This window comes from Cucurbita maxima, unplaced genomic scaffold, assembly GCF_002738345.1.
Source record: "Cucurbita maxima cultivar Rimu unplaced genomic scaffold, Cmax_1.0 Cma_Scf00014, whole genome shotgun sequence".
Taxonomy (NCBI): domain Eukaryota; kingdom Viridiplantae; phylum Streptophyta; class Magnoliopsida; order Cucurbitales; family Cucurbitaceae; genus Cucurbita; species Cucurbita maxima.
This window is the reverse complement of record NW_019272030.1, coordinates 757,068-768,666: the sequence shown is the minus strand read 5'-3', so window position 1 is coordinate 768,666 and position 11,599 is coordinate 757,068. Positions and strand designations below refer to the sequence as shown.

At 37.3% G+C, this 11,599-nt stretch overlaps 3 protein-coding genes across 4 annotated transcripts in view; 1 reads left to right on the top strand and 2 right to left on the bottom strand.

Annotated features, from left to right (window-relative positions):
* Window positions 1-2,177, top strand: part of LOC111489118 (protein ACCUMULATION AND REPLICATION OF CHLOROPLASTS 3) — a 16,953-nt gene extending 14,776 nt beyond the window's left edge. The window contains exons 13-16 of the mRNA XM_023137169.1: window positions 753-857; window positions 940-1,077; window positions 1,594-1,760; window positions 1,851-2,177. Coding sequence (XP_022992937.1) covers window positions 753-857; window positions 940-1,077; window positions 1,594-1,760; window positions 1,851-1,923 — 483 coding nt within the window. The 3' untranslated portion in view covers window positions 1,924-2,177. The remainder of the gene's footprint in view (window positions 1-752; window positions 858-939; window positions 1,078-1,593; window positions 1,761-1,850) is intronic.
* Window positions 2,178-2,586: 409 nt separating this feature from the next.
* Window positions 2,587-6,087, bottom strand: LOC111489486 (uncharacterized protein At4g15970-like). The gene is made up of 4 exons (XM_023137728.1): window positions 5,611-6,087; window positions 4,854-5,219; window positions 3,078-3,559; window positions 2,587-2,984 (listed from the first exon to the last, which is right to left on the bottom strand). Exons 1-4 carry the CDS (start codon window positions 5,851-5,853, stop codon window positions 2,978-2,980), a joined length of 1,098 nt encoding a protein of 365 aa, XP_022993496.1. The 5' UTR covers window positions 5,854-6,087; the 3' UTR covers window positions 2,587-2,977.
* Window positions 6,088-6,395: 308 nt separating this feature from the next.
* Window positions 6,396-11,317, bottom strand: LOC111488883 (protein NRT1/ PTR FAMILY 8.3-like). 2 transcript variants are annotated; one of them, XM_023136813.1, is made up of 5 exons: window positions 11,177-11,317; window positions 9,592-9,697; window positions 9,253-9,470; window positions 8,252-8,808; window positions 6,396-7,538 (listed from the first exon to the last, which is right to left on the bottom strand). In XM_023136813.1, the coding sequence occupies exons 1-5, from the start codon at window positions 11,225-11,227 to the stop codon at window positions 6,716-6,718; spliced, it is 1,755 nt and encodes a 584-aa protein (XP_022992581.1). In that variant the 5' UTR covers window positions 11,228-11,317; the 3' UTR covers window positions 6,396-6,715. The 2 variants fall into 2 exon arrangements, with proteins under 2 accessions (XP_022992581.1, XP_022992582.1); XM_023136814.1 differs by lacking the exon at window positions 11,177-11,317 and adding an exon at window positions 10,775-11,153 and having other exon boundaries at window positions 9,592-9,695.
* Between the last annotated feature and the right edge of the window lie 282 nt (window positions 11,318-11,599).

Below are 11,599 nucleotides of genomic sequence, written 5' to 3'. Positions count from 1 at the left end.
TTTTTTTTTTTTTTTTTTTTTTTTTTTTTTTTTTTTTTTTTTTTTTTTTTTTTTTTTTTTTTTTTTTGTTGTTGTTGGAATCTTGCTTTAGAGGGCATAAACACGATGGACATTAACCAAAAGAAATCCTCCCTTTGCCACACTTGATCAAGAGGGCACAACACAATGGATATTATCCAAAAGATGAATTTCCCCTCTGCTACACTTGATCTAACCGCTGCTCTCGCTGTTAGAGGGTCAAACTCTCAAGATCCTGTATTCTTGCATTGTTGCACTAAATATTTATTGTGGTGTCTTTTTGGATACCTCCGATGTCTAGTGGTTTGAACTCCCCCCTTCATCCTAGAATGCTCGACTTAACTTTTGCTTGGAGGTCTCGGAAGTCATTCATTTTTGGACTTCCTTTTGGTGTTCCCTTGATAAATTATTTTGTAATCATATTTCATTCTTGATTGTTGCCAATTGTTAGAATTATTTCTAGCCCAATTAGTTTGGATGAGTTTGAGCTCGTCACATTTTCTATATGCAATTTTTTTGAGTGAAGTCCAATCAATTGACATGGTTCTACTTGCTGCAATTGATCGTTCCATGGAGCCCATAAAAGTAAAAGAATCTACTCCGACTTCCTTCCTATAATATGTTAACGTATCCATAAACAGTTCTCAGCTAATAGTTTATTATTACCAAAATTTTCCTGTTATAGAGTTTTCTGAATCTGAAAATTTGAAGTACAATGATCACATTACATTCAGGAAGCCGAGCGAGATTCACCTAAAAAGTGGAGTCCTGTTATGGAGTTGCAGTACAGAGGTGGCGTTTACAGGGGACGCTGCCAAGGAGGGCTCCCCGAAGGGAAGGTATTGTCCCTGACATAGAAGACAAGTGCAAACTTATTTTATACCGATCTTTTTGGCATGCAGCTTTTGACTATATGTACAGGGACGTCTAGTACTTCAAGATGGGAGCATATATGATGGTATGTGGCGCTATGGTATGAGATCAGGTCAAGGTACAGTCTACTTTAACAATGGAGATATGTTTCAAGGATCATGGAGAGATGATGTCATGCATGGAAAGGTTTGTCCGTGTTTTTGTTTGTTTCACTCCAAGTGACCATCTCTAAAAAGCTTTGTTGTGCACAAAATAAAAATTAATTTTATAATAATTACATGAGAAGGATAAACCTTCGAAAGAAAATGATTCTCAGTTCCTAACTCTTAACTCCCAAGGTTCAAGAAACTCCGTTCTTAGTTGGCTCCTTGGAACATTGTTCCATTATTGATATTAAGGAATATGTCAAGTGATGTCATGCAAAGAGTCAATGACATGATGAGCTTATCAATTATCTATAATGAAATCAAAAGGACATTACCACACAACTTGTTCAATCCTATTTTGGTTAGTAGTGTCATTAATACAACAATGATTCGGTACCAAAATCTATTCACCAGACCTTTTAGACTAAAACTGTTTCCTTTTTCCCAGATTGTTATCGTTTTTTTGACCTGAAATACACTTCGAATTATGTGTTGGCAGTGACTTTTCTGTACATGAGCCTTTCATTGAACTGACACAATTCCCATGTGTTATCAGGGCTGGTTTTATTTTCACACAGGGGATCGGTGGTTTGCAAACTTCTGGAAGGGAAAGGCTTATGGAGAAGGTCGCTTCTACTCAAAGTCAGGTGATGTTCTATTTGGTCATTTCCAAGATGGTTGGCGTCATGGCGACTTTCTTTGCATTAATGTTGACGGTTCAAGGTTGGTACTCGCTATTCAGAGCATATACAATAAATTTCCTGTTCTTTCTTGTTTTTTGTTTCCCCTTAATCCTTTGTACGTACATATCAGATACATAGAAGTTTGGAGTGAAGGTTATCTTATGGGACGTGAGAATTTGGAGTCCGGTGCTGATACTCCATAAATAACAAATATTGTCTCTTTTGCGGTCATTGGGTAGTGTTTCACATTGGCAAATCGTCCCAGAAATTGTACATCCTTTATCTTTTGAATTTATTCACTTTGTAGGTTTTGAATTCTTTGGCAGTATCATAGGAATGATGTATAATGTGTATATATTCATTTCCACTTTGCTAAGATTTAAGGATATTATTATGTAGCCATGAACAAAAGAACTTCTGAAGCTGGGTTTTTATGGAAGATGAGACTTTTACTCTTATATTTAATGAGGAACTTACCATTAGTCGATGCCCTGTGAGCCCATTTTGGCAAGTCTTCTTGGTGCATTCCAACTGTATAGAACCTCTTTCTCCACGAGATCTTCCTAGTTTGGACTATTGATATATCAATTGATTGGATTTGGGCTTGATCGACCTTGGGCCCAACCAATTGAACTCGGACTTGGTTGCCCTTGGATCATCTCTCTTTGGAGCTCAATTGAACCTAATGACCAGATACCATGGCCCAATTTGTCCAAATTAGCTTATTCGATTGAACGATCAGAATGTGTCAATTTGTGATAAACCAAAAATTTTCATTCAACTATTTTGTTGTTTTATGTTTAATCAATTAGTTTTGATTTCATTTACAAAATCAACGAAATAAAACATTTGTTTGCGGACATCAATTATATTTCATATCCAAACACATTTATTCCAAGACATTCAACATCCGAAATCATGAGCCATATATATGTGATCCAAACAGACACCTAATGTAATCGAATTAAAATTCTACCAAGGGAGAATATGCAGTCTATTTTATCTAATGGTGCTTACAGGCTTCTGATGTAATCGAATTGAAATTCTACCAAGCGAGCTTCCTAATGATGGTTAGGCTGTGTTCTTCACGTTTTCCAGTTTGGCGATGTACAATGGAATGGCTGGACCTCGAACTATCTTTGAGAAGAAGGTCCACAGAACTCGAAATGTGCAATGCAAAAATGATGGCTCATACTGCACCACTCCGAGTTTGGTGGGATTCAAAAATTCTTTGGAGAATCGCCGATTAAACAATGATCAGATACTGGAACAAGATGAAAAAAAAAATAAAGAATATATTAAAAAAATGAAATTCAAGAATGGTAAATTTGTTTATGAGCTAGAAATGGAGCGATACCTGCAGTTCTGTGGAACTCTCCAAGACGAATTTGATGACACCTTAAGATATGGCGGCATAGACATGTAATGCTTCCAATCCTCGAGCATAATTCTAAGATCATGAAGCTTGTTGTTCATTCCAATACAGCAGTTTGCATGCATGGTTAGTACACGATTCAAGTCTTTGCTGGGTTCGCAGAACCCACCAAAATAAGCAGTATCCAGAAAGATAATCTTTAGTCCAATTTCATGGATGAAAAAATCGTATTTGATCTTATTAAGAACATCCTGATCATGGTATCCCAGATATGTTTCTCGAGATGAATACCAGTACTTGTAAAACTCAATTGACCGATTATTGGATTTCACATAGTTAAACCCTCCATTGGGTCTGTTATCTAAATCATCAGGGATGCCCAGGTAGTGATCACAAGCAATCTGGAAATCTGCATCCATGTCAAAGAAAGGGAACGGATCCCTGAACCACATAACATCAGCATCCTGAAGGAAGAAACAAGAGTAGGGAATTAAAAGAAATACAAAAGGAATACTTAATAAAGTTGTATCTTGATCTGAGTGCTCGATACAGACATGAGAGGAGCATGTGAATTGACATCCTTCAACATACATCAAAATAAGGACTGATATATCCTTGAGGATGATAATCTAATTCTTCAATTTACTCCATCATACATGAAAACAGCTAAATAACAGATCTCAAGCGACAGAAGTTTAAGCAGGCATGTATAGATACCGTATACAGAAGCTTGACTATTGAGACAAAAGGTAAGGGAGACCTAATATGGGAGTTACTGCTGATAGTGGAGGAGGAGAACCACAACTAAGTGGGCAATGGATTTGACCCTAATTCCTTATCTTATATCAACCTATGGAGCAGAGGTGATACTTGATTGATAAAGGAATTTTCCCCTTCAAAAAATCTTCCCCTACAGGAACCACCCAAGAATGCTCTAACAGTGAAGGAGAGAAAAGACATCCAAACCCAAAAACGAGCCATTCGCATCCAGTTAGATACCTGTTCTCCATGTCAAATAGTTATGAAGCACAAACATTTGGTATATGAATTTGTGTAACATGTCCATATACTTTAGACTGAAACACCCTAACATATGTTGGATACCCATAATAAGATTGAAGATCCATACAGGTTGGATGTTCAAATCAGAGTATCACCTGGAAAGACACCTCGATACACGTGCATAATGCGTGTTATAGAGAGAAATGATTGACACCTTCAAGTTCCTCACAAGTAATGTTCGTCTCATCACTTATTTCATTTATATTTCAAATGTAAATAACAAAATTCTCTAGAAAATCTTGCACACAAAAAGATTTAGGACATCTTTGAAAGTAAAATCACTTTTGTCAGGTGTAAGACCACTCCCAAACATTCTCTTCAGGGTTCTCTTAGTATGTTAAGTGTACAACCATATTTCAAAAGAGGTGACCTACCACACTCTCGACATATCGCTTATCAATGTTGTTCTTGACGGTATACCATATATATCAATAAATTATAAAGTACAAAAAAGAAATCTACACAAGGCAAACTGTAAATTGCTTCACTAGTAATATCAAAATAAGACTGAACATAGATCGATTGTCCACCCATCATCGATTTACTAGCATGCTGTTTATCCAACCTACTTGGGCATCGGATTAAAACATATCACTTATCTCAATCTTCCAAGGAAATTTTAAAAAAATGAACTATTGATATAAATAAAAACTAAGGAAACAAACATCTCAAAGGAAAAGGGAGAGAGTATGATACCGTGAACACAAAATTGTACCCCATCTCAAGAACAGTTCGCAGAAAATCAATCCTTCTCCACATCATCTTCAAGTAGTCATGTGACATAAAATATGCCTCTGAATGAAAATCAACTCCTTCAGTAACAAGAGAAAAGCAATGGACATGGATAGCCAAGCAACGAATGAATGCCTTTTTGTCAAATGCAATAATAACCAAATGGTTCAATAGTTGGCGAGTTTGATTCCCAATTCTGAAGCTCTCGAGAAAGAGATCAATTACTGAGTTTGGAGTAGCCCATGCTTCATTTAAAGTAGTTAAAATAACAGTTCTATTTTCTGTTGCAGCATCCTTCAAGGCCTTGCTCAGTTCATACTCATCAGCATCCTATAATCAGCCAAACGTTGCAAAATCAGAGGCAAGTAAGAGTATAATCAGAAGCATAAAACTTCCAATCCAGAGCAGATCAATACTTCAGCATGAGAAAGGGAAGTCATGATCGTTCTGTATTGTTTGAATGTCATCGATGAATTGGTCTTGATAATGAGGGATGTGCTTTGGTAGTGTATTTTTCGGCGCTAAGAAAAATACACTACCAAAGCACATCCCTCATTATCAAGACCAATTCATCGATGACATTCAAACTCACAATTCGAAAGAAAGACGATTACGGAAACTAGATTAATCAACACAAACCAAAAGAACAAAAAGTAAGAAAATAATCAACCAAAATGGCAAAACATGAACAGAAGACGAACAAGGAAACGAGATAACTCACAGCAGAAAGCTCGTCGTCATCAGCGAGGGAGGGGAATAAGGGAAAAGCAGGAGGAGGAGAAGCGGAGAAAGTGGAGAAGGAGAAGAGAGGAAAGTAGCGAAAGGAGTCGAGTTCTCTGAAAATAACAAGACAAGAGAGAGAAATGGCAGTGAAGAGGAGAAGAATCTGAAGGGTACGGCGGAATGAGATGGAGGAATGGTAACTAAACATGGCGGAAACGTAAGAATTAGAAGCAGCGATCATTACAGCGGCGCATCTCCTCCAGAAAACGAACCGACACAAGAGCGCATAGGGATGAAGATTCCGTCCCAATTCCCATTATATTCAAACCAGAGAGCAAGCAACAGCACCATCAACAGTTCATACGAGTACTAGAGAGAGAGATAGAGACAGAGTTGCGTGTGGGAGCCACAGCCAGAGGCACCATTAATGGAAGAAGATCCCATGCTCTAAAACATTTGCAAATTCATTACCATAAACAAACCCACTTTCTGTAATTATATCTCTCTCCATTTGCCGATCAGATCAAAATGCTATCACCTTTCCAATTTTCTCACCAACAGAAAATATATTGTTTGAAACAATTTCAAAGTTGAAGGCTATCGTTTCGAACGAATTTTAAAATTCAAACGCAAAAAACGAAAATCAGGAATATTTTTGTATAATTCTTTCTAAACTTTATGCACCCATATCAATCATGTTTTAAAAATCATTGATTTCAATGAAGTTTCATTGGCCTTAGATGAAAATCATGCACTATTTCATTAATATTTCCTTTCCTCGAATTTCTGGAACACAGAGCCTTAAAATAATAACAATAAACTAAAAACAATTATGAACAAACAAACCACCAAAGATGGTTAAGATCGTTACTAATCCATGCTTTTTTAAGCACATGACACCAAATTTAAGCCAAATTGCAATATAAAAATGAATTTGAAGTTAAAAAAAAGAAGAGGGAAATGGGGGCCGTTTGTAGTCTATATATATACAGCAGACCAGAATAATGACCCAAATATGGTTTCTGGAAATGGCCTTTTGTGGCTTATACAGTTACAGCAGTCAGCAGCAGCAGCAGCAGCAGCAGCATGTTCTTCCTTCACCTTTAAGAAGCCTTCTTTGGGCGGTAGCGTTTGGCACAGACAATGTAGAGCAACGAGTTGAAGAAGCTTAGTGCAGCCAAGAGCCAGAAGAAGAAATCCAGATGGCCTTCATTCAAGTTATCTGGTATCCACCCGGGCTGTCCATTTCTTGTTGTCAAGTAGGTTACAATGGTTAGAATGAAGGAACTGAGGTAATTCCCCAACGCAGTGGTCAACAGAGACAATGCACTGCACAAACTCCTCATGGCATCTGGAGATTGATCATAGAAGAACTCAAGCTGCCCAATGAATGTGAATACTTCTGCTGCACCCAGCAAGAAATATTGTGGTATCTGCCATAGTATGCTCAGCGGTACAGCCTCTGGCTTATGCACCAAATCAAGTTCTCTGGCAAGTTCCAGTCGTTTGATCTCTACCAAGGCTGCAGCTGACATGCATAAAATCGATATGAACAGCCCGATTCCCATTCGCTGTATTTCTGTGAATCCCCTCCCGTTTCCTGTGACTTTTCTTGCCATTGGAACTATGAATCTATCATACACAGGCACCCAGAAAATAACACTTACAACGTCGAAGGTCGAGAGAGAGGCTGGAGGAATGCGGAAAGAACCAATAGTTGTGTCTAGCATTGTCCCTTGTTCTACGAACAATGTCGACATTTGGGCGTACACGGCAGAAAAGACGATTCCAGTAGCCCATATTGGGAACATTCGGATAAGAATCTTGAATTCCTCGACCTGAGTTACTGTGCAAAGCCTCCAGGGATTGGAGAAGTCTCCGCTTTTCAACTCAGCATCAGAGATGACAGCCGCTTTATCAAGGCATCTGCAGCACAAACAAAGTTTACTGTAAATTTCTCCCATGTATAACCACCAAAATTCTGTTTGAAATGACTTTTAAAATGCGTAATATCCTTTTTCAAGTACTTAAAAAGTCATTTCAAACACGCTATGAGTCGTGAATTTTCTCATAATTCAATCATGATCAGGTTTTCACATCATATGTCAAAGTAAAACATCGTTTAATTGCAATGTTTACTACAGTCAAAATGATGTTGTTCATCGCGAAGAAAGGTCTGCACAGACAGTAACATAATTAGTAAGGTTGCTAATTATCCTACCAGACATTCCTATGATCAGGACAGATTCAAAATATGCATAAAATCTACCATGAATCTGTCAAGTATATACATACCACACACATATAACTAATGCATGTAATAGCTACACACCCGATTGTTTCAAGCAGCAAATCTACGAAACGAACTAATGGCGATTACTGCTATCAAAAATATCATTTGAGAAATCCCACTAACAAGTTGCTTGGGAACTGGAAAGAGAATGAAGATTTGGTACTCCCCTAGACATGCTAATATATAAATGTTGAAAGAATAACTGGGCTTTACTGTGTCACCTAATCCATCATTAGCAAATCAAAATTTGACATGAAAAATAAGGAGTTTGCCTTATAAAGGAATAACAATAGATATTTTGGAATGCAGCTACAAGATTATATCTCAGCTAGTGAAAGAAAGTTACTTCAGTTCATTGCTGTGTTCCAGCTTGCGACTTCCTTCAATGGCAGAACTTTTGTCTTGCACCTCATATAGAAGATTACTGTCCCCAGGAATCTTTACATTTCGTTTATGAAAGGAAGCAACCAAAACCTGGCACATTCTCGTAATTGGGCTTCCTCCCGGTTTCTGAAATCTGTAGAGCTTTGTACCAGAGAAGAAACTTACAATAGCAAGGCCCATAAATAATGCAGGGATGCCAAACCCCAGACCCCACCCAGCATTGTCTTGTATCCAAACCAGGAAACTACTTGATATAAGAGCTCCAATGTTGATAGAAAAGTAAAACCAGTTGAAAAACGAGCCCTTTTTAACCCTTTCAGCAGGATCAGTATCATCAAACTGATCTGCTCCAAAGGATGAAACACATGGTTTGATTCCACCTGTCCCAAGGGCAATCAAATAGAGCCCAAGGAAAAATACAATATACTGAGCAGCAGAAGCTGGGGGGCACATAAACCCAACACATTCAGCAGGCTTTAAAGCAGGAACCGATGCAGAGAGAGTTAATGTACACATTCCCTGTAAAGAAAAACCTGCATCTTTAGTCGCACTCTGAAAATATAATATTGAGACTGGCATGCAGGTTTGAAAAGGGTGCATCCTAAGCAACAAAAGAGTGTATTTGATCCACAAATGATATCCCTAAAGTAATTTCCACTAGTCATATTACTTCATACATTGTTTATTGCGCTATGTAAGGCAACCATCTTGGCCACCAATATTCTTAGAATTTAAGCTTAACGTTGCAGGATTTAGCAAGACAGAGAAACAAGAGAATAAGATCGTACTTAAAAATACTTTTTGAAGAAAATGTTAACCAGTTCATTTAAAGGGGCTTAAAGTTCCATAGGAATCTATCTACAAAGAACATCATGACAAAAATCACTATAATACGCAAAGAAAACAAAAATACAGAAATGCCAGGGAAGGGAGGAAGGCATATCCTCTTCAGATGAAACATACAATGAAGTAAATTGTTGAAAAAGTAGCAATTGTCCAATATCTTCCCCAGTATGCATCTGCCAATATAGCTCCAATAAGGGGTGTAAGATAACAAGTTCCTTGCCAAGTAGTGACGTTTCTAGCAGCTGATACATTTCCTTGATGTAGTTTATTTGTAAGATACGTAACAAGGTTAGTTGAAATCCCATAGTAGGCCAATCGCTCACAGCCTTCATTCCCTGTATGAATAAGGGGCTTCAATTGTCAAGTAAAGAATAAAAAAGAAAAGACAGTTTAAATTGTTAAGTCCAAGTTGTGTTACTAATTTATGCTAATCATTCCAAAGCTAAAAAAGGATACCTAGAATGAATGGGCATGCTTTCCAGTTTCCTGTATTTTGCTTGAGAACAGGATTACCATGGAAGTCAACTGAGCTATCGCCTGTATAAAGTCCATTTCTTTCACTCTAAAAGAAGGAAATCAAAATTTAAGCATTTGTAGGTGTTGACCCCGCAGTGTCGCATAGATAATACCATGACCACCCTTATATATAGATATATATATATATATATATTCCTCTAAAAAAACTTATGAAGTACAGACTTAAAAAATGAAGAATACAAGGAGATACAAAAAACTAGCCTCAAACAAAAGGAGTCAAACTAAAACAACAACAGAATCCTGTCAAGCAAAATGATACTTAAAAGGGTAATTACAAAAAGACATAACAACTAAATCCCAAAGAGAGACATGGAACCTACCAAGAGCCCACATTCCCTTCTTGGTTCTCCCTCTCCAACACTCTAAACACTTAATTATTCCTCTTCAACCAAATACCGCATAAGACCGCCCAAATCCCGAACCCTTATATTTTTCTTGTATGAAAAATATTAACATGACGTATGTAATATGACGGGTTAAGAGAAAAATACAAATAAACATCTTTAGAATACATATGTAGTTATAATGTCCATATATTATACATTTATGTATGTCAATCATGCGGTGGACAAGAAACTTGTTAGCATACTCATTCCTTCAGTCCTGGAATGAGCAATTCAAAAACAGTTGATGCTTGTGCCAACATATGAGGAAGTTGACAAGTGTTGTATGTTGTTGAGTTGTACATTCCTTATCCCAAAATCTGAACATCAATATCTACTTATCCCAATCCCTTCCTCCCTTCCCCTTTAACCTAACAATGGCCAATCGGCCACACAAATGGAGACAGCCCTCCTACTTAACCAAGAACGTCATGTTTTAAAACAAAACATCCAGCCTGCTTCGAAGGTACCATCACAAGATAAAACTCAAAGGTCTTTTCGTTAGAGTTTCAATAAACTCAAGTAAAGGGTGTGCCTATACTAGCACAATTCGCATGTCGTGTTCATACGGATCTCACATATGAGTAACCACCCAAATTATGTATGGCAAATCAATCACAGGGAAAAGAAGCCTTCATCCGAGAGGGAAGAAGAAAGAAGCAGGAGGAAAACAAATGGTCATCAGCCTTCACATACCCAATTCCAAATAAATTAAACACTTCAATATTATGAAGACTTGGCTGTATATGACAAAATAAACGGCTTCAACAATGCTCATCGTTAGGAAGAACATTAATCCCAAAACTATGAACATCAATTTCAGACCCATTGAGCTAACCAGAATTATTTGTTTGACTTTTTCTTAGCAAGCATCACGAAGGACATCAAGTGCTCAAATTGTCTAATTACGTAAACAATTAATTCGCTAACAGGTTATCCATGTTCATTTCATATATCTTCAAGATCTTCGTCTTAAGAATCTAACGAACAGGGGAAAGAAACATCAAATCACGAATGCAAATTATATATATGGGTTCGAGACTCAAGTGATTCACACCCTTTGACCATTCCACTAGCGGAAACAGTCCTATTCCGAATATTCCGAGGCAGAGAGATCAAACCTGTAAAAGACCCTCCTCCAAGATTGCTCGGTCGTTCTCCTGAGAACCCATTGCGCTATTTCTCCGATCGGAAAATTTTCAGTTACAATAAGGATAATATGGACACGCAAAGTGAGTCGTATAAATATCAGCACATGGGCTATGAGTCAAACAATCATATAAGAAATGAAAATTTTAAAATGAAAAACCATGGATCATTTGAGATGTCGTTCTGCCCAATTAGAATTAAGAATCCCAGGAGTGGAGAGGAATTTTTTTCATTAATTAAATGTAATTTTTGTTCATTAATTAAAAGAGTTGGACATGAATTATATACTTCATTCCAGTTCCTCCTAAATCTTAGTCTTGTCTGGATCATTTTAAATATATATAGCCGGAAAGTGAGTAAGTTGTCTTGTTTTCACACTACACTGCTCATACCAT